Genomic DNA, 23,238 nt, shown 5'->3' with positions numbered 1-23,238 from the left:
TTGCTAATTCCTCCCCCGTTTTCATATCCAAGGGACACAGTTAGAAAAGTTGTTTTCCTGAGTTAACATGCCTTAATAAACAATACTATGTTTTTACTTAATGATGTCTTATCAAATGGCCTCAATGTCTTTAAAGCTGGCTTCAGTCGTGCTGGGGGATCTGGAGGAGCGACCAGGGAAATTCCAGGATTGCTTGACAGGGGCACCGTGTGGGATAGGAACTGCATAGGCAATGTCCTGGAAGAGGCCATGAACTGCTTTGCCGAGATGCAGAGGCAGACAGAGGAGAAATTTCGCATGTGGATAGAAAAGCTAACCCGTCTTGACACGGATGAAGAAAGCAAGCAACAACTGGAGCCCAGGGAACCTAAAATTCAACTAGTTGGCCAAAGAATTCCCCCAACCACACAGTCAGGGGCTTTCATACAGATGCCTGATAGCCAAGTACTTCCACAGCAGTCGTTTAATTCTTACATGGGCTATCAAAATGTCGATGCTACACTAGAGTTTCCAGCGACTTTTAATAACAATTTTCCACCTATCTTTCCAGAGAATGGGAATATTGCAGAGCCTGATCTGAATCAATCATAAACTTAAATCCGGTCTTTGCAATCTTGATGTTACTTTGGATTATGCTAAAAACAAGGTTTGCTTTTCTCTTCGTATATGTTTGTTTTGTTTTCCTCTTTTAGATTTTATTACCATGTTATATTTTTTTTTAATTTATAGAGAATATATACGTAGTTTAAAAAACTGCACAGCATACCCACATGCATGTGCCAGCACACACATACCAACACCTTTAAAGGTGTGCAGGGGGAAACTACCCTAAGCTTTCATCACCAAACTTGGGAAAATATAACTTAGAATTCTTCTTTAGGTACCCCAAAATCAGTAGAGCCCTGTTTGCTACAATAGGAGCATTCAGAGTATTCATCCAAATGCTCTTTTTGCATGTTAAAACATTTATATAAGGAAATAAGTTTTATATTTAAAGATGTAAAGTACCCTAGAGAACCAGACTAGATACAGACCCATAACATTTCCTTAACTGTCTGTTTGCTCCCAAGTTTTGCAACTTGACCATGTCACACAGAAGTTTTTTTTTTTCTTTCTTCCTTTTTAGGCAGAAATAGTAAGTAAGCTTACCTTGAAGATTTAGCTATATGTAACAAATGTGCACAACAGATTATTTTTTTGTCTCCCATTTAGTAGTTCATTTTCTGTCCAGAGTTTTTATTAATGTCACTGCTGTGTTGCACAGGGCATATTTATGGAAGCAGCTGTTTTATATTGTGTGCACAAATACACACATGTATACATATTTTTATATATATATATATATATGTGTGTTTGGTTTGGGTGGAAATCATCTCCTCTAATTTTAGGTATCTAGTTTGCTGTTCTAGGGATCTCCTGAGTCAATGGGAACAGAGAAACACCTACAGAGGATTCCTCCTGGCAGTGTCTTTGTCTTCCATTAGTTGCCTAAACCTCCTTTATAAACAGCTTAGAACTGAAAACTTTTGGCTAAAGTTAGGCGAGATGAATCACACCCAACTGCGTGTGCATGCATGACCTGGGCACACAAAAGCACTGCTGCTTCCTTCTGTATATACAATCAAACTGCATCCTTCATGCTGGAATAAAATAGTCGTGTCAGTCCTAAGATAAGCAGCCATCGGTGGATGGATTGAGCCTTGGCACAGGAATTCAAAGGCTCGACAGTCAGATGAGTAAACACTGTGGTGGTCTGAAGGTATGGGTTGCTGGTCTGGGTCAGACAGCAAGAGCCTCTTCTGAACCACGTTTGAATGCCACTGAAATCATTATCTACTTGTGATGGGGAATGCCAGACCATTAGTTTCATCTAAATAATACAATAACTTGCTATTGTGTGAATTTTTTTATACTGATAGTTATCCTGAATAGGCAGGCTTGAAACTGTGATGTTTAAAATAGGATTAATTTAAACTATATATTAGAAATCTCTATTTATTATCACTACACACAGGGATTTTTTGGTCACCTCTCCATTAAGGCCTTTCTTCATGTGAAGTAACTTCTCTGTAGCTACCAAAAATGTGTATTTATCATCAGTTAGAAGTTGCTAAAACTTTCTAATGCAAATTAAATAAAAATTTTAATAATGGAAATTGAAAGTCTTTGCATAGACATAATTTAAGTAGAGAGAACACTGTAGTTCTCCTTCAGGTCTGTGATTTTGCTTTTTTTTTTAAACCACAGTCACTTTTTTATAGTTTAGTGTAATTCCTTTTCTTCCTGTTGAAAGTAACCAGTGTATCAGAATTCTGTAGGTGTCTTTTTTTTTTTTCCTCCCTGAAGTCAGTGAGAGTTTTTCCATCAACTTATATGGGGATTTGAATCAAACCTGTAACAGAAACTTAAAAACTGCTTTTTGTTACCAGCATAACACTAACACTGGTGTTCTAACATTATTCTTGGCCCAGACTTACTTTTTTTTTTTTAAGTACGTGATGCCTTCATTTAAAAAAAATTAGGTTAGAGAGCTGTGTTATTTTCAGAGTAACTGTTTGAAAGACTATGCAGGGGATAATTTTTAAGTACTGGAATAAATTCTTTACAGATCACCTTCATGCATAATTTTGATACAAAGATTTTGATATGAACTTGTAAGATAACTCCCTTGTCTGACATTGTGTGCATTTTTAACTTAACTATAGGTAAAAGTTAAACAAGTTAGTCTTTGTTTGATTGCAATTTAATAAACTTGTCCTGGTCTGTTTAAAATTTAAGATCCTTTGGGGAAGATTATTTGCTGATATTTTAAGAAAAAAAAATCCAATCCTTCTGGTGTTCATAGATTTTATATATATAAATATATATATACCTTTATGATGATGATAAGAGCAGCATATTTTAAAGCATGACAACTTTACAAGTCTTCCTGTGCATGCAGAAGCAGCTTTTTGCAGTGACTGGTTTCTTTGACTTAACTCAGTATGTCTGTAAGCATGCCCTTAACTTTTTTTAATAAAATAGTGTATATGGAGCAATTAGGTATTTCAAAACAAATTGTGTAAGGGGATCAGTTGAACTTACTTATCTGTCAGACTGAAACACTTTTATGTACTTAGCTCATAAAAGGATGATAATTTTATTAGGGATGTAGCCAGTGAAATTCTGCAAAATTTCAATGTCTTGGTTAGGTAATCTTTAAAAAAACCCAACAAAACATACATTGAAATAGTCTAGCATATTAATAGATAAAAAATTAGATTTGGTTACTGTAGGCAAAAATGAAGATCTGTCAAACATTTTTATCCATTTATGTTAATTGGCGTTTTCAACGCAAATAGCGATGTGAAACAAGCAGAGGATTACAGCAGTTGAGGATACAGACTTACACAGACTTTAAAGCTGTACTTTCTACAATAAAATTGTTCCAAGGCATCCAGAAGACTGAAGGAATACTTCATATTCGATACAATTTTAACTTAATTTCCCCACAAAAGCTACCTAGTGCTAAGAATACCTGTGCAAGACCAGTGGTTGTCAATGGTTAATACTGTTTTGTTTGGTTGCTCTTTTCACTTGCCTCAATGGAGGATTCAGAACTTCAGCTGTCATAAATCAGCTCCGTTGAAATTAAAAGTGTGCATTGATGTACACAAGTTGAATATCTGGTCCATTAGTTTGTTTTCCATGTGAAGAAGGATGTTTCTCCTTCTGGGAACTGAGGGAGGAACCCATGTTTCTGTTCAGGTGCAGTATAACCTGCCTGATGAAGGATTTGGCAGGCTGTGCAGTTAAATAGGAGCATCTCTCCTTGCTTTGAACTGTGAATTTGAAAGATGCGGAGCACTAAATAAACCAACTTTCAGATGCCAATGCTAGTGATGAGACTGTATTTTAAATGCAGCCTTCGGCATCTCTTTTAGAAAACAGATTCCTAATACGTAATTTCAGTGTTTTTTTTTTTTCTCCTGGAAATATTTTTGCTGTATAATATGGCTGCAGTTAATTTTGTTATGGTTTCCATTATAAGCTCTTATGTTCCAAGGGCTTTGACTAGAAACTTTCAGGGAGTTAAAATTTCTTCAGCTGAAATTTTAACATAAAATGCATTCTGTATTTCATTAAAGCAGTCTGGCCTTAAGATTATTTTAAGATTATCAGAAGGCAACTCTTCTACTTTCCAGCTCGAGAGTTACATTTTGAATGTGTGTTTATGCTCACATCTCAGCAAATTATTCAAACCCACCAAATTTTAACAAGGAGAAATCAGTAGGAGTTTTGCACAGACGTAGAGAATCGCAGATGATAATTTAGAGTTTCTCTAATTGCCCTAGGTTTTATACTTCAGAATGGAGGAGAGAAACATTCTAGTTTCTTTAAATTTTATTTATTTTTCGATCTTGAAAGAGTAAATGCATCAAGTCAGATTAGCTGGTGTAGACTGGTGTAAGTCCAGGGAAGATGGTGCCAATTTAAACCCAACTGGCTTATTCATGTTTCTATATTGCCATTTTAAATATTAAATTCTATGTTTTGAATGTGGCAACTGTTTGCATGGGAGTAATTGAACACTGTATGACTGCAGAGTTGGAATTTAGTAGCAGGTGAAACACAGCTACTTTGTTAGCATTTTTTTGCAAATGCAAAAAAAAAAAAAAGTCTTTATAGAAAGGCTCAATTTAATTGTCACTAAATGTCAAACTGGCAGTTCAGTAAATGAAAAATTAGAGGATCTGCTCCTAGAATTGGACCATATTTCCTTGAAAGCCCAGGGTTTAGTGTGCAGTGTTTTTGCAGGCTTGGCTGCAGGTTCCTTCCCAGGCACTTATGCTGCTTCCCTCCCTTGAGTGGGGTTTGGTAAGGAAGGTCTATAGGAAATTCCACCCTTCACACATTGTTTTATCTGAGGGTTTGGGGGTTTTGCTTCAAATGCTTCTGACAAAACAGCTGATATTTCAGGCTTTATTTAGGAAAAAAAAAAAAAAAAGGTAATATACAACATAAAATAAATCCAAGTAAAGACAGTGGAACTATTCAGTGTTTCTATTTCAAAAAATAACTAAGCATGGGAAAAAAGATAGAAAAATCTTAAACCTTTCAGAAATACTGCTCTTCAGTGTTATTTTTAACAGTATTAGGACAAAATAATTCAGGCAGAAATATACATCTCTATTTTTTTAAGTTCACAGTGTCTTTTAGTGTTTTTGCAGGATTGTTAGGTCACTTTATCTGAGCTGCTAGAGTTAAGACTGGAGGACAAAACTTCAATGAAATGGGTTTATATTTGGCAGTTATTTTTACAAATTGAAACGTATTTATTGTCATTGATTTCTCTTGTTAATATTTTGTCTCTTCCTGTATCCACATACTGTAAATCTTTTTTTTTTTAAAAAAAAAAGAGAACCATTGAAAGGGCATTAAGAAATCAAATTCTAGCCCTATTAAAACCAGTAGAAAATTTCTGCTAATTTCAATGGGGCTAGCATTTAATCTCATTTAAAATTGAGCTTTTTCTGCAGTTTTTGGTCAGAGAATCCTTCAGCTGACTTCAAGGGGAGCCTTTGCCTGATGAGTGTGTAAATCAGGCTAGTTGAGCAGATGTTTTGGAAATAGTCAAGGTCTGCCCTGTGACCACTGCAGTTACATTTGGAAGCATTAGAACAAATGCGCTTTGTAATTTGTACTGTAGAAGCTAAAATCCTCAGGCTGAATGATAAGGATGGACAGTACCTTGGAAAACAGGAAGCTAGAAACCGGTCTTTCTCACAAATTTTATTATTTTCATAGTGTTAGACCAGGAAAATGAAGGCACATGGGAAATCGGCTTATTAAGTTAGAAGCAATTTCAAGTGCTCTGTTATATCTTGAAGACTGATTGAGGAGGGAGTTGGTCTGGACCATCAAAAGTTTTGCATCAAGGCTGTATCAGTCCTTCCATGGGAAGATGCAGCTTTTACTTGTAAAAATGGGATGTTTTCCAGAGGGGCGTATATGGGGGGGTGCATGTTTGCCTGCCTTTTCCTAATGTGAATTGTTTTTACATAGACATTTTATTTATTTTTTTTTTTAAACTGTCATAGCTATGTAAGAATAGGGTGTGATGGTTTCCAAAACCCTCCTGTGGAACGCTTTTGCAAGTAGAACTGGGGAAGACATCTGGCTAATATCTCTGCTTCCATAATTAATGAATCATTAGGTAGCATCAGGGAAAATAAATCCTATCATGAGATACAAAGTACACACCACTTCCTGATATTTTCAAGACACAGCCATGTTCCATGTGCCTTTGCTTAATACACAAGAAAAAGACTTTATTATGTCTTTAAATATAATTTGATAACACAAATCCGAGGTATTTTCCATCTAGTCATCAAAATGCCTGAAAGAATGAATGTTGATCAGCAAGACTTGAATTTTTGAGATCTCTTTTGATGTGATATATTTAAAAAGATCTAGTTTGAGAACAGATACTCATTTGATTATCTTGGCTTGATTTTATTACTTTATTGTTATGGTTAAAAAAACCAAACGCAAAAGCTTTACTGTGTGAAATGAAGGAAAATGTGAAGAAAATTGATTCACTGATAACTTTTCACTTTATAATTTTAGAGAGAATGTTGTTATACTACTACTATTGTTTATTATTGTATTTACAATGTATTCTTTGCCTAACCCTGTAAATTTTGAAATGTAACTACTGTAACCTGGAATAAAGAAATAAACAAAAATAGTAATGAAGCGTTTCATGTTGATAAAACAACACAAAAGAGCACAGATTTCCCCCCCCCCCCCCCCCCCCCCAGGTCCTCTTTGGTAATTGTTTTAGGGTTCAGATGGTTTGCCATTTGAACTGAACATACTTTACAAAATTGCAGCTCTGGATCATGTTTTAAGTAATATCAGTTTTGTATTGTTTATCTAAAACAAAAGAATTGAGAATTGTCACCTCAGCCTGTAGTCTTGTCTATGAAACCTTTCTGTTTGGATCAAAGTTACTGATGTGTCTACTGTAAAACTACTGTGGCAAGTCACGAAAGATGAATCTTCTAGTTTTTGGCACACAAAATATTATTACTTCAATCACTGATCTTAAATTACTTTAATCACTAATCTTCAGTTATTTCAATCACTGAAATTACTTCAATCATCCGATCTTAAAAATCTGTATAGGTATTAAAGTCCATTCTATGTATTACTTCTTCTCAAAGTAAATCTAGTTATCTCTTCAATTTAAGTGTCAAGTGTAAATTAGGGCATCGTTAGATTTTTTTTTTTTTAATTTTAAAATGTCTCAGTGTTCCCTTTTGTTATATAAAAATAAATGCAGTTTATAATAAAGTACTGAGACTGAGGCAAAGCGGTGCCTACCTTCACAGTGAAGATATAGAGGCGAGGCTGGAAGAAGCTGTGCCTTCTTGGGCTTGCCATTACCTGGGTGCCTCTGTGTGTTGTTGCCTTTTTAGCTTTTTGCATGGTTCACGAAAGCATTCCTAAACACTGTCTTTAAACTTAATAATTTAGCAGTTAAAAATAGCTCAGTAATTTGAGGGGAGTGTCGTTTTCAGCAAAGCTGAGCTCCTCTGCTTGTTAGCCTTGAGCAAGCTGCAGATCTCTGCTTGCCTCAGTTTCCCTCATGGGCAAAAGGAGGTTAATAACCACCTCAGAGCCCTTTTGAGATCCACTAATGGAAAGCTTTTCGTAAGAATGAAGTACTGTAATTATTATTGCCATTATTAATTTTACCTGTTCTGTGGGTTTTAAAGCTTAGGGTGATACTCACACCTACATACGGCTCCATGTCTCCTTACTGCGAAGACACTGATGACTCCAGAGGGCAATTCAGATCACCAAAAATAGGCTTTTAATTCTGAAATTATTTCAGTCAGGATTGAATTCAGTCCAGTCCTCCGGAGATTTCAGTCTTTCTCCACTACTTGTAGAGAAAAATATAGCGGTTTAAATCCCATCCCTAAGGCTGGAATTCTCCTTGCTGAACTTCAGCAGTGTAAAAGTTAGGTGCCTTGTCTAAGGTGGTTGTCTAAGCTCTTTCTGTTTACTGGGGAGATGATGATGCTTCAGGCTGCAATTTCCAGGCTGAGATTACTTGACCCTCAAGTTCCTCTCTCTGGCTATAGTGGGCAGGAGTTTAGGCAATGAACTTGGCACTACGTGCCTAAATTGAGAAAGCTAAAGAGAAATGATGACTTATAAGGACTAAATTCCCCATTCAGGTTCTTCTAGCTACTATCTTTTGTTTCTTATGACAAAATACTGCTGTACAGCTTCTGGAGTGCAAAGGTACGGTGGTTCTTGCAGGATCGCTGCTTTTAACCTACAGCTGAAACTCTATGGTTGATTCCCCCTTTTTACTTGTGCTCCATTATAATGAACTAAAGGATAATAGGAGTGTAATCTTACAACACAGTTTAGACCGCTGAGTGAGAAGTGGCTCTATGAAATGCACAGTGGGAGTGACTACCAGATAAGAAATTACTGGATTTTCTACATTGCAAGCTTAAAATGAAAGTTGATTTATGCAGACCCATATTTTTGTGCATGTGAGATGCTTCTGATTCAGTTGTCCTGAGTGGAATTAGTTTTGATGAGCTGTGTAAATAAATTAAGGAAGAATTAGGCACTTGGAAGTGCTGTCCCCATGATGACCTCTGCCTCTGAATTCTTCTTTTTTTTTTTTTAAAAAAAGAGCAGTCTTTTCCTCCCTCTGTTAACATTAAATGTCAACAGCTGTATTTTGCTGCTGGTGCTTATTAACTTTTTCAGCCTTGTCTTTTTCAAGCATTTATTGCTTTAGAAATGAATTAAAGCTTACCACCAGGGAAGTGTAAGTCTTCCAGCTACCTTGGCTTCTAAAAAGATGCAGTTTTTCTTAAATAGGTTGTTTAAATTCGTGACCAGGGAACCTCCTAATTTTGATTCTGCCATGGTTTGTTTTGGTGTCTGTTTTGAAATCCTGCTAGTAATTATGAGGAGGAGCTCTATTGTGGAGAAAAGATGATAAATTACAACTATGGTTGTAGTTAATCCTTTTACCTTTTCAGCCTGAAAGCATTTTTTTCACTTATTTCCTAGCTGAAGTCAGTTGTCCTTATTTCTTGGTACCACACATTCACTTTGCATCACATCATCAGATGATTGTGTAGTTGACTAGAGAAGCATTATTTATTTCCAGATTTAACCCCTCCTGCCTCATCCTTGTAGCACTGAAAAGGAAACAGGCTTTTGGGAATGGGTGGTTTTTAGAGGATATTTTTAATATGCCTTTGCTGCAACTTTGATCTAGTTGTGGATGTCTACAACTTATTTATCAGTCCGTTTCTTGGGGTTTTTTAAACACACATAGACATTTATTGCTTATTCCTTCTTTTATACATGCTGGGAATCCTAGGATTTGTTGCAGCATCATCGTTGTTATCTTGGGTGATAGGTATGTCAGGGGGCCTTTCGTTTCCAACTCTGGTCCTGAAAGGCAAGACTGAAAAAAGCAAAAATAGATCTCTGCTGTGACTGCTTTGTAAATAGGCAGCTTGTTTTTTCCAGAATGTTAAATTGGTGGCTGTTACACTGACAAATATAATTACAGTATGTAAATTATATTGAAAATATTTTTGTCTGTTTGATGTATACTAAATTTAAGCTAAGTTATAAGGTGTGCTGTTTGGAAGTGTGGAAGATACAAGAGTGGAGCTACAGATAACAAGTTTATGCTTGTATTTCCTACTGATGAAGACTTTCACACAAGTTATTTCTATGGGTAGGTGATGAGAATATCACTCTGCATGTATATACATTTATTATACATTTTTGCATGATTATACATGTAGGAGTGGTACAATTTTGACTTGAGACTATTGGTGCCTTTTGTCCAAATATAATTTTACTTGTGTTGACATGTCTATCTAAAATCAAATTTCGCTTCTGCTTTTGGAGCTCGTAGTGAGAAGCAAGAGAAACAGAGACCTGAAGGAACAGCACATAGCTCCTGAAATTTTAGATAATCTATCGAAAAAAATGGTCAAATAGTCAATATTGTACTTGACCCTCGTATCTTCTGCACTCAACTGTTTATTTTTATAGATCACATTATATATGTTCACGCAGAACTCTGATGATAAGACTGAAAGAAGACATGCCTCTCATGATTCAGTCCAGTTGTAACTTCTGCATGTAATTTAACAGTCAGGTTTCACAAATAATTAACTGAACATCAGCCAGCTTAATTTTGAACTTGGTATTCCATTATTCCAAACTTCTTTTCCAGTCATAATCATCAGTGTTTCATGTTACGAACAGTTGGTCTTTAATACATTGGCATTTAACTACCCATTTATTTTTGTCGGGTCTGTTTTAAGTTTGTAGTACAACACTGTTTTATGAATTGTTGTTTTGGAGGCAGGTCTGATCAGAAATATTTTGTGAATTTCTTCATAACTTGTTGCAGAACTGATCTTTACTACAACTTAAGCAATATGGTCACTCTTTAGTGAAGTGTGTTGCTAATCACAAAATAGGTGTTTATTAAAATAGTAAATTGAATTATGTTTCGGGGACCAAGTTACAAAAAAAACCAAAACCAAAACCCACAACCAAAAAAACCCAAACCCCCACCACCCTAAAAGCCTCAGTAGAAACAGCTTTTCAGAGAACTAAATTTGAAACTTAGTTCATGTGTTTCGTCTTCAACAGCCACTTAACACTCCTAAAACAAACCAGTCTTTCCTGAAAATTCTTTTCATGTTAATCTTTGTGACTTTTAAAGATTTCTTTAGTAGTATTGTAACTCTGAAGGTCCTATCTTCCTAAACACATTATTAGTTTATGATTATTTTATATTATCCCATACAAATTGCATCCTCTATGTATCATACCCATACCAGAAAAACTCTGGCAGACACTCAACTGCCAGAACTTCCTTGGAGTTAAAGAGTAGTAGCAAAAGAGCTGAGCTTTGGCCCATCCTGGTTTTCTATTTCATACTCTTTTGTGGATGAAGTCTTGGGCCAAAGGAAGTTGTTATTCTGCTATTTGAAGAGTGGGAAGTCCAGCTAATTTCATCCACTTCAAGCCAATAAGCTGTAGCTGAGATGAGGCATTTGAATTAAAATATGCATCCTTTCAGTATTACATACTTGTCCATTTTCTCTTTGCTTCCACATTAATCCTTGTCTTGAATTTGACTTTTTTTCTGAGCATCTTCTGTTTCTAGCATGCTTTCCAATTATAAGTGATTTTCATTCCTCACAAAGAGAATAGTCCATCCTAACAAAATAGACCAAAAATAGCTTTTTGTTATTCCTCAAGAATAGATTTCAGACTCAATGTAAGCAATTTTGTCTCCCTCTTTCCTCCTTCACTGTGGCCAAAAATTCATATGGTAATCATACTGAATTAAAAGTATATTTATCACTGCACATAGTTTTGTTTCTTGCTATTCTTGATCTTAAAAAAACCCAAAACCAAAATACATTGCCATTTTGAAAAATTCCCCTTGCCTTTATAGATAAATGTTACGAAAGGAAAGTTGCCTAACGTTAACTTTATTGTCACTGAGCCCTAAGGTAATTCAATCAGCCCTAAGGTAATATAAGTTGTTACTTGAGTTTTGTAAAATCCTCTAGATAAATATCTTGTCTTGCCAAATTAAATGTCCTGTAACTTTTTTATTTTAAACTGAAGGTTTTATCATTTTAAGACTGTAAATGTAACATTGTCGGATATGGAGATTTTTATGTGTTAATGTAAAATATAATACGCAACCGATACATTGATAAATGTGTTTTTCTTACATTTGTGTTTTCTGTGTATGCAAAGGTTAAAATGTCTCTGTAATCTCAGACTGTTCATTAACTGAGGTTTAATAATTCATATCAACTATAGTTCTTTTAAGAACTTCATGTAGGAGATTGCATTAATCCTTAAACGAAGTATTTGTACTTTTAAAGGTGTCTTTTACAGTATGCTGACTTCTAATCCACGTTGCTTTTCTCTCCTTCTGCAGATGGACCTCCAGTTGTAGCTCATTATGATATATCAGACACAAATTCAGACCCAGAGGTGGTAAATGTGGACAATCTGTTGGCGGCTGCAGTAGTTCAAGAGCACAGTAATTCTTTAGGAAATCAAGACTCAGTATCTGCCTGGAGAAACAGAGGGCTGCGAGATGAACTGAGTGCTGATACAGGTTTGTTTAAATTCTCTTTCTCTGATGTTTGTTCCAGTATCTTAGTTGGTGTCTCTCCCTTTCTTGCTTTCAGTATTTTTGTAGTTTATACAACTTTAAAAACTCCCTGTGTGGATTTTGCAATTAAATTGTTAAAAAGGTCTGACATTTGTTCCAAATTACAACTGATAAAAATTGACAAAGGTTCCTGCAGTGTATTTTCTGACACTAATTTTCTTAATTATTGTTTCTCCTTCTTTTCCCTCTAATTACTTTGTGGAACTTAAGTCTGCGGTTTTGGTGTTGTTTTTTTAAAAAATGAAAGTGAGCCAAGCTTGTTACTGAATGGTTGATTATGACAACCCATGCCACCAGCTACTAAACTATTCATAATCTCATTTTAAGTATTGTAGTTGTCTGTGTATGTCTCTTTTGTTTGTCTCTTTATTTCTTTAAAATACAAGCCTTAATTATTCCCATATTCCATCTGCATTTCTAACATACTTTAGAAAATTGGACAGACCAGTATCAGATAAAGAAGGGTGAAAAGCTGCTGGTAAGTGGGCTTAGCATCAAGAGACAGCAAAGAAATTTCTTTCAAGAAAGCAAGAGCAGGAGTACTGTGGAAGAATTCAGAGCAGTTCATGTGGCTCATAAAAATTGTTCAGCTTCACCAAGTGCTTGCACCTCCTCACTAACAAAAGAGTTCAGCAACAACATGAAATGCTGCTGTGTTTTGGATGCAGAGAGCTAACGGAATATTTTCTATTGACTTAATCCCCGTAGCCTTGTATGCCAACATACTGCCTTCCTTTCCACTCAGTTTTTTAATACCCTTGTTAAGATTTTTAGCTGCAATAAGACACAAAATCTTGCCTGCAGTGGTGGAGCACGGCAGTATTTTGTTTCACGCTGTCTTTTCCAAACCTAAGCCTGCCAGAGGGCTTCACTTACATTGGAAGTGTCCTGGTAGCTCCGAGCTACTTCTCAATGTCTGTAAGGCTTAAAGAAATACAGGTATGTGGCTGATTTTGAAAGAGATGTTCTGTTATATAGTGGACAAGTCCAATATTTGAATATGAGAATCTCTGTTGCATTATTTTCACTGTGGTCTGTGGCTGGATGTTGTTCCAGCCTTTTGGAAGCTAGCCATTGTTTTCCAAGCTCACTGGTATTGTTTGGGATAGCAGCTGACTAATGGTTAGCTGTTTGACCCCTAACAAGCCCATTCCTTTATAAAATGATTTATTAAATATTAGAACAGCTGAAATTCACTTTATTATATATAGCACTAATGGATTGGTACTTCAGAGCAGTGTAAGGAAATAAAAAGTTTCTTACCAAGCTTTCTTCCACTTTCTGCTTATAAGTACAGTGCTGCGATGCAGGTAGAACTTTGTCTTCCTTCTTCCACCTATATGCAAGGGGACTTGCAAGGAGGAGGTTGCCAGGTAAAAGAAAACTAGAAAACCTGGAGAAGCTTTTTCATCCCTGCCCCTGTGGGAACATGTCCAGACAAATTTGATTCTGGTGCTACGTCCATGTCAGTGTCCAAAAGGATGAATCTCTTTTTCTTCTCGCATACACCTTGCCCCAGAGCACTCTAGCCTTGGTACGCCTCTGACTGCACATTTGTCAGTACTGGCCTTTTTGTACCATGTCTAAGATTGCGTATTTGAAAAGCAGAATCTTCAAATCTTACATCTTGTTCCCAAATTAATCTTCAGCCAGTATCTAGTTTAACAGACATTAAATGATGTGTTCCCATGGGAAAATAACAAAAGCTTTATCTAAGTGAAAAATCTTATTAGGACACACCATCACATCTTTGTGCATGGGCAAATATTTTGGGCTATTTTGCAAGCCCTGATGTTGTGGGGAAAACAACGCATCTCCTTTGGGCGTCATCCTAATATTCATGCAAAGAAATTAACAGCGTAGGCACGTTATTAGGCATGAAATTTGTATGGCCAGAGGCTGTAAATCTATCTGCATGCTGTAATCCTGATTTACACTCAGCTACTGTTGCAATATTTGCTCCGCTAATCATGGTTTCTCTACTGCTAATTACCTTTTTGTTGTCTGAACTTACAGCTGTGGTAATATACTGCTCTTTTGGGGCTCTCATTTATACATCTGGGGATTCATTTTGGGACTGTTGAAGAGCTGGTCTGCTTTGCCCCTCTGCCAGACATTGCCCTGCCTGGTAAAGGGTGCACAGTGGTGGTACATCATTAATACAACATACTAAGGCAGGTTGGTATCCCTGCGAGTTTGCGTGAATCGGTGGCCAAGGACTGTGTTGCCGTTCTGCCTGTGCCGTAGCAGCAGGGATGTTGAGGAGCGGGGCGATGCCAATCCCTGGAGCAGTAATCATGTAAAGCTCCTGGTTTGCATTGCCAGCACATGAATCAAAGTCTCTGAACACTTCCATTTCACGTTTCACAGTGTGCCCAGCCACTTCTATAAAAGAAATATCCATAACCCATTTGGGGACTTTCTGGCAGTCAGTAATATTTGCCAAGAAATGTTCAGCGGAACTGTAATGTTAGGAAAAGTCTGCCTGGGGTATTAATTCATTTTAAGTTCAGCTGACAAATCTTTTTTGTCTTACGAGGTGCAAACACCTTTGGATACATGGCAGCACACAGGTTTCCTTCCCTTGCTAACCCTGATCTCACATTGCACCAAGGGTCTTCTCTTTCCCGAAACTGAACGTACTGTATGGTCTCAGCCCCTCTGTTTGCTTGCATCTTTTCCAAATACTTTAAGCAGTCATTAGAAGATTTCTCTGGCACTTGTTTTTTAAGTTTAATTTCTTCTTTCTGTGTCCTCTTGATCTATCTGGGGGCATAATCAGTTCTGTGTGTTCACACCCCTTTGAAATTCTCTGGATACTTACTGCATCCTCCTCTCATCTTTGAAGAGGTGTCCAGCCAAACTAGATATACATAATATATTTCTCTAATCTCAAATTTCCTACTCAACAAATGATCTCCCCATGCGTTATACATCTTGAGTGAGTGATTTCCAAGAAGTAGGTAGGTCATCTGCTTCAGGGCTGCCTAGTATCCCCCCAGGTCACTGCTAAAGAGGGACAATAGAAGTTACCCTCTTTTTTTTAAGGAAAAAAACCGGTAGAAGTTACGTCTTTTTAATGAAATCTTACTTTTAATTCATTTTTTGTTTATTTTCTGTAATACAAATAATCATTTCAGCTAGTTTGTGTTTTCCATGCAAGTATTGTTTAATATGTCACAACACAGCTTCACTAATTGTGGCTAAGAACCTTCTTAGCACTAATTGGTAGAAAAGACAAAACATGCCACGCTATTTGTGAGTATTTACATAGGTTGTCTTGTCTGACAGACCGATAAATAAAAAAACAACACTGCTGTATATGGAACTTATGAAAAATTAAGCATTTGTAATAATGTTGAAGCAGATGCGTGTAGCAGTGTGACCAGTAACTGATGGGTTTGTTGGGTTTTTTTAATTGACTGGCTTCCCCTTAATAAAAAGAAAAGAAAATAAATTCATTTTCTCTGGTGTGTGTGATGTTTCTGTCTAGCCTATAGGCTTTATTTGCCACAGTATCATGGAGTTTGATTTATTGACAATAGATCATCGTGTTTCTTTATTTCAAAGAGGTTTGGGCACAGTCTAGCTCTTAACATTGTCATAAAATAACAGCTGGAGACCTAATTACATCAAGTGTTCTTGATGCAGTAGTCAGGCTTTGTTCACATTTGTGGGATAGCACCATCACTAGAGCCATTGAGACTGGGTCAGTCCAGTGGCCATCCTGTATCAGGTGATGAACTGGAAGCTGGATAACTTGATCTAGTAAGATTTTTTCTAATCTCAGTGTTTCAGTCTTTTTTTTTTTTTTTCGTTAGCTTTGAGAAGTTACTTTTCCAGCTAATTTCTGAATTGTGCAAGCTGTTAAACATTGGCTGTATTTGCATTTTCCCCATCTATAGGTCATTTGGATCCAAGCTTCCTTGCAAGTGACAAAATTTCTGGTAATGCCCAGATCAAGGAAGAAATTAATATCACCTCTTCTGATAGTGAAGTAGAGATTGTTGGAGTTCAGGAACATGCCAGGTATGGATTCCTTTCTCTTGCTTTTTCCACTTCCAGTGTATCTTTCATTGTATCAGAATATCTGTATTGCCAAAATTAATAAAGAAGAAAACTGCTGACTTCCTCTTTTGTAGTTACCCATCCATGATCGATGCCCAAAAATAGCAAACGTTGCACTGCTTTCTGTTCTACTGGTCATGGTGATTTCAGAATGTGGTTTTCTTTAGAACATTATCAACTTCATATGTATTCAGATTAAGCTTGTGATTTGATACCAAACATTAACAGGCAGAACATACGTAGTATTAAAATACCAGATATTGGGATACCAAATTTACATACATCAGGAACCATTTTAGGAATTCAGATTTTAAGGGCATAGTGTGCCCTTACATGAACAAAAATATTTACGTGGCTTCTTGTTTCCTTTCAAAATACTCACTTTAAGCATTTAATCAGCTTCCAGTTTATGTAATTAATCACTAGTTATAGAAATACTATCAACTTTTGAATGGCTAATGTCATCGTGTAGCCCCTTTAGATTAAAAATCAGTTCCTTATGAATCTTGGTTTTATTTCAAGATACAGAAGAGTTCAAAGCCCCCAAGTAGATGAGGGTAAGGAAGCCAGAGGCTTCTCTCAAGCTCAGATAGAAAGCTGTCCAGCTGTATTTAATCTGTTAATTCTTGATAGGCATTTTTTGGTGTTACTCTTCATCTTCAGTCTATGATCTTTCCTTGACTTAAGGCATTATGAAGCAGTTGAACAAGACTTGAATTTTCATGCAGTATGGAGGGTTAATTTGGTGGAATAAAAGCAAGTTAAAACAGTATACAGACAAGCTTATTATAAAACTAGTCTGCTGCTTGGTGGATGCTTGGAGGTGGAAAAGGAATGTGAGTGACAAGGAACAGAGCTGTTCTTTGTTGTCCCTTCACCACATCTTTCTTGAGGAAGGGAAGAAGGAAGGTGTGCAGGACCCAATTTCCAGGGCAGGAAACTGTACAGACAGTGTGGGGACAGCCCAGTGCTCTTGGATATGAAAAAAGGGTATTTTAAGATGCTGAAGGAAGAGACATGTAGCCTTTGCTTTTAGAATAGTGAAAGTCCTTGCACGGCTAACGCTTTTGGAAGACACTTGACTCTTTAGCTCTCCTGGCTGTTTAGCAGACCCAGGGCTTGGAGGATCATAAGCAGTGTGGACTTATCTTCCAATCCTAGTTTGTATAAATCTGTCTAGCACTATGTACCCACAGCCCCTTTGCTTGAGGTCTCCCAGTCAAAGGCTTTCCATACTGCTTACCTTTGATAATTTTTACTATGTACAAGAATGGAAGTGTTAAGTAAATGCAGAGTTGCTGTTTAAAATCAGTTTAAGTAGATACAAACAAATGATTTCAGCAAAGACAGACTTAAAGCACACTTTTGCACTTTCCTTTGTTCATGTAGTCATCTGCCGTCCCCCAAAGACTGGTTTTTACTGGCTCCGTTGAATACTCACACGTTTCAGTTGTTCGAATCCTATTTAGACTTTTATTTCTCTTGCAGGTCTAGGCTTGCAGTTATGGAGTATTGATGGGCTTCTGACAGGGTTGTCGTTTGGAAAAGGTTTAGGTTTTTGTCAGTATTTTCTGCACGCTTAGTTAGTATGCTGGTTGGATTCAGTTCTTTCGCTCACACTGTTTTTTATCATGCTCCATATTCTGTGTTGTCGTTGGACTGGCGTGAGTCATGACACCTTAGAGTTTGCCCATAATTTGTAGTTTTTTCAGATTGCTAGTGGATTGGTGGTGTTTCCCATCATTGGAATATTACTTGGCATCTACTTAGTACACCAGGTCATCTTATTCAGTTTGCTTAATTTCTCTCCAATAGTTTTTTTCATCATGCATGTGTATAAAACTGGTTTTTTTCCCATTTTTTTTTTCCTCACTCCTTTTTTGGTTGCCTTTTCTTAATACCTTCCCTCAGCTACAGAATGGTAAGCATGTTCCCTGAGCTAGTGTTTGAACATTTTGCTATTGGCTGCTTGTGTGACTTGTTTGAGGATAAACACTTTTATTTTTGTGAGGTATCATTTTTATGAGATAATTGATAGCTTGCTTTCTGTCATTTTCAGGGAGAAAAGTTAGTGTTAGCTTTGCCTAAGCATTGAGGACTGTTCTGTATCAGAACAATGGATCGCAGTTCCTGAGAGCAAACATCACATTTAGTGTGCTTTGGCTACTGGCTTTTCTTGTCATTTATGCTGAAAAAGAGCTCTTCTTAAAGGAAATCTTTAAAAAATAAAATCCCTCACATTTGTTAGTGTTCCAGTCTCTTATAACTGATTCTTCGTAGATATGTACTTCAAGTATGTATTTTTAAGCCTGAAGAAGTAATAAAAAGTAATTCTGAACATCACATCCAAAACTAAATAGAGTATCTGAGAAGGAAATGAGACATTTATATTCAGAGAAGTTACAGCTCAGAGAATGAGATTTTTCATTCTATTTCATGAAACTCTTAACCAGAGCCAAGAGAGATGAGCATAACCTAAGTAGTTCTGGAGAAAAAAAATTGCACTACCTTAAATTAAAACAAATAAAAGTGTAAATGTCAGGGATATTTGACCAGTGCAGAAAGCCTGTGTTCCTAAAATGCAGTACACATGCCTTCAGAAAGAAATGGAAAAAGGTTACCCCGGCAGCCAAACTTCTCCTACTTAGGTCTGCAGCCAGGAGCAGATACAGCCACCATCAGTGCTTAGAAGAGCAAAACAATTTTTGGAGCACTAGGTATAAAGTTTTCCTAGCCCTTGTTTAAGATTTACAACTGGAAATGGGGGGATCACCTTACACTCCAGTAAATTCTCGTCATCACTTCATCATATAACAAAATTAGTCTTATCTTTCTTTTTGGTTTTTGTTTTTTTTTTTTTTTTTCTAATTATTATTAGCTTGTACTTCAATTGTTGCATATCTATTATTAATATAATAGGTAAAATGCTGTGCAGATAAGTAGATATGTACCTCTCTTCAGTAAGGCACTTGAGTGTGTGCCTATCTTTAAATACACAATTTAGTCTCATTGACTATAATCACTGGAAGCTTAAATGTTTTGCTGAAGTGGAGTTCTACTGTTACCAGTGCGCATTTCCCAGCATGTCTGTAATTTTTAGCTAAGAACAACAAAGAAAAATAAATGTAAATGGCTGCAATAATGTAATTACAAGATGTCTCTTTTAACTACTCTAATGAAGGTATCATTATGTCCTTATTTTAACATGGGTTTGATTTCATATAGAAAGATAGCTTTTCTCTTTTTCTCATCAAGCCTCACTTAAATTTTTTCTCTTTTTAAAAGTCCAGTGGGTGCAACCGCTAGCAGGAAACTATACTTCTGAATAATGCATGGTACTACACATGACGGGGCAGACTTCTTGAAGATCCGAGGGATCTATGCATGCATTTTGTAAGGAGTATCACTTTACACCCACTGGCAGAATTCAGTTTTAAAAAATAATTTAATCCCCACCACCACCCCCAAGATTAAGTTTAGTCTCAGCTTTTTTTACTGGGTATTTAAGATGTCATGGAGGCTACGAATGGAAGATCCACGAGGACATTTCGGAGAGGGACAAGGTGCCTAAGTGATAAAACACTGCAGCTAAGAATCTGGTGCCTGAATTCAATAGCAGCTTTAATCCTCTGTGGTTTTTGCCTTGCTACAGGTGTGTGCATCCCCGGGGAGGTGTGATTCAGAGCGTGTCCTCCTGGAAGCACGCCTCAGGCTCACAGTACATGAACACTCAGCAAACACAATCATGGACAGCTGTGACTCCCCAGCAGAATTGGTCTTCACCCACAGAAGTAGTAGACCTCACTTTGGATGAGGACACCAGACGCAAATATCTACTGTAATGCAGTGTCACTGTGTTTCTGTCCCCATCCCTTCTCCCCTTTGTTGCACAGAGGTTCATTGTTAAAAGTTCCAGCTTCAGAAGGCCTGTTCCTGGCATTACAAAATTCAAACTCGCGAAGTTTTTAATTTCAATACAATTTTATAAACAGTTTTGCCTTCTCGAAGAAGGATTCCTCCCAGAATTAAAACCCAGTAGCACCAAATTTAAAACACGTCTACAGTGACTAACGTGTGTGTGTTAATCTGAAAAAATAACTGTGTGCAAACTTAGGTCCTCCCACCCTTTCCCACCTCCAACTCCAGAACATTTTTAATTTATCAGTATATTGAGTTTGTTAGTAGAAGTTAGTGTTTTGCTGTGTGAACATCAGTGATTTTAAGAAATGCTGTGTCCTCACTGATTTCAGTGGAACTGGGGTTATTCAACACTTAGGAAAATTGGGCCAAGAGTATTTATACCCAAGCTGATTTGGTTATGTTACCAGCAGGAGGGACTGTCTTTAATACAAACGGCCCATAACATATGCACTGAACAGCTTTTAATTAAAGGATTTTTATTTTCAATATAATTTATAGTTTACATTCTTTTCAGTGCTGAGTCTTCTGTCTACTTGACTACTGTGTTTCACTGATCATTTCCCACAGCTCGCTATAGTTCAACGTAGTAATAGTAGTGACTTAGTAGCAGCTGATTATTGCAAAAGCACAAGAAAAAGTAATAAGAAGGCCCAGCATGCCTCTCCTTGTTAAATACAGCTGAACTTTGTTACCGATATCTGCGTCTTTCCTGGAGTAGGAGGAGAGAAGTGAAACGTTTTGCTCATTGTCCTTATTTCTGCTGTTGCTTACTTGCTTTTCTGACCATTAAAAAAAACAAAAGAAAACAACCCCAACCACCTTGCAAAGCCTGAGTCTGGCAGAGCACTTTAGCAGCTGCGTAGGTTCAGCTTGGACAGTTTGCTGGAACTCATAGGGCATCCAAGTGCTTAAAACTCTCCCCTAAAAGATGTTGCAGGATCAGGACCTAAGGTTGTGATTTTTAAAAATTTTTTTTTTTTAAAAAAACTAGATCTGCACCATTTTCCTGGCTTTAGCTCATGTGTCTTATCCTAGTTTTGGAATCGTGTTTAGGGTATGATCCAGGAAACACTTTCCACCAGAATATTTACCAAAATCAGTGGAACTACGTACTTTAGCGGGCTGTAGTTTCTGTAGTATATATGGAAATTCCTGCCCCTCATCTGTCATTTTGAGCATTTCTCAAGGCAAAAACCAAAGATTAGACTTTAACAAGATGTTACTCACTTTAAACGTCTGTTGTGCAATTAAATATTCCTTTGTATTCAGAATGTCTCCAGTAGGAATTTTGTACAGTTCTGTTCAGATTTTTTGCCATTTAAGGCTGAGTGGGGGGTAGTCAGGACACAAAAAGTTCTGTTTTTCTTTCGTGTTCGCTGATTCCTAAATTTATTTGGCTTACGATAATTTTGTCTGTAGGCAAAAAAAAAATATAAATAATTAACATAACTTAAAGGAAAAATACCAGCAGTGGTAGTATCGTTAGTAACAGCCAGCTTTTCCTTTAATAAGCAGAACAGTTATGACTGCACTTTAAGGAACAACTAGGCAAGGGGTTGATGTTCCAATTTCAAGCTTTCTAAAACATCCAACATAAGTGTATTGCATGGCCAGAAAAATGTATATGGTGCTTCTAGCAACCCATTTTTTTCCCCGGGGCTGGGAGGGAGTAGCACATGGATGGAGCCCGTTCGCATTGCAGCAGGGAGAAGCCCTGTACGGTTGGGGCACTATATCAGTAGTGGCTTTCAGTCTTTTCTCCTCATGTTTTAATCACGCAACTCGGCCGTCGTTTTAGCGCGCTCGCACCCATGCTGTAAAGGTAACTTTGGAGCAGTGATTTAGTGTGGTTGCTTCTTCCTGTGTCACAAAGTCTTTTAAAGATCAGTTTTAAAGAAAGCTGCAGGGACCCATTTGTAGTCCTTCCATGAAAAATGCAAACTAACTCTCTTGTTTTTCACTTTGTATATGATGTGACTTCCATGTATATATAAAAATGACTGTGTCCTAACCAACTTCCTCCAATTGTGCACTGTGTTTGTTTAAACAATTCATGTATTGTAGTCTGATGCAGGTTTTCTTTTTATTTAAAACACTACATATTTTCTCTTATTCTTAACAAATTTGAAAGGGTAGTGATCTGAAAACCACCATCACTGGATAGCTAGGAGGTGTTTTTGTTTTGTTTGGGTTTTTTTGTGTTTTTAGGGTTGGGGTTTTTTTTTAAAAAAAAAAAAAAAAAAAAGAGAGAGCAAAAGGTGCCTGGATGGTTTTGCTCTTAGCAGGAAAGACAAATGTTAGCCATTGTATGGCTAAGAACCAGTGCACTTGGGGCCTGATCCAGAACCCACTGGAGTTGATGTGGGGCTTTCCACTGGCTTCAGTGTGCATTGGGTCAAGCCCTTCATGGTTTAGCAGTTCCTGGATTGCTGGAGTGTGAACTTGGAATCTTCTGTAGTGAAGACAAATCATTGCTTAGAGTATAAATGTTTAAAATGTGTGACTCTAGTTTAAAAAGTTGATCCTTTTCAACACTCATTATTTAGTTCTCATTTTCCATCTAGTATTTAATGGTCTTTGGAGAAAAATAATAATAAAACAGAGTGTTATATATATAAATATATATATTTTTGGTTCAAGATGAGACCTTCTTTTTTTTGAAACAAGTCTGTAGCATAAAGGTTAAACTATTTTAAGACAAAATAAAATAGAGTGTATTATTTAAACAATATGTGTTTGTTTGGGATTTTTTTATTTCATTTTCATTCCATATGTTGCTGTTTGTCACATCTCCAAAATAAAGCCTTAAGACCTGGGAATGGGTTACAGCCACCCAAATTCAGCTCTGTTCCCTGCTGTAATGTGTTTAATTTATTTCCTGACTGCAAAAGCATCCTTTTATCTCCCAGACCAGGACAGGACCACCGCTCCTGCCCGTGGAGCTGGTGGGGTATGCTGGGGGACCCGCAGGTAGCTGGAACAAGCGGCTGCTG

General features: G+C 36.9%; 1 protein-coding gene across 1 annotated transcript in view; it reads left to right on the top strand.

Moving 5' to 3' along the window:
* The window catches only part of ARK2N (arkadia (RNF111) N-terminal like PKA signaling regulator 2N), a 45,685-nt gene extending 22,711 nt beyond the window's left edge, over window positions 1–22,974 (top strand). The window contains exons 3-5 of the mRNA XM_074932602.1: window positions 12,017–12,199; window positions 16,162–16,285; window positions 19,977–22,974. Of these exons, the coding sequence (XP_074788703.1) occupies window positions 12,017–12,199; window positions 16,162–16,285; window positions 19,977–20,166 (497 nt within the window). The 3' untranslated portion in view covers window positions 20,167–22,974. The remainder of the gene's footprint in view (window positions 1–12,016; window positions 12,200–16,161; window positions 16,286–19,976) is intronic.
* Window positions 22,975–23,238: the final 264 nt, after the last annotated feature.

This window comes from Athene noctua, chromosome Z (genome assembly GCF_965140245.1).
Source record: "Athene noctua chromosome Z, bAthNoc1.hap1.1, whole genome shotgun sequence".
NCBI classification, from domain to species: domain Eukaryota; kingdom Metazoa; phylum Chordata; class Aves; order Strigiformes; family Strigidae; genus Athene; species Athene noctua.
Note: the sequence above shows the minus strand (reverse complement) of the source record. Positions and strands in the feature narration are given on the sequence as shown.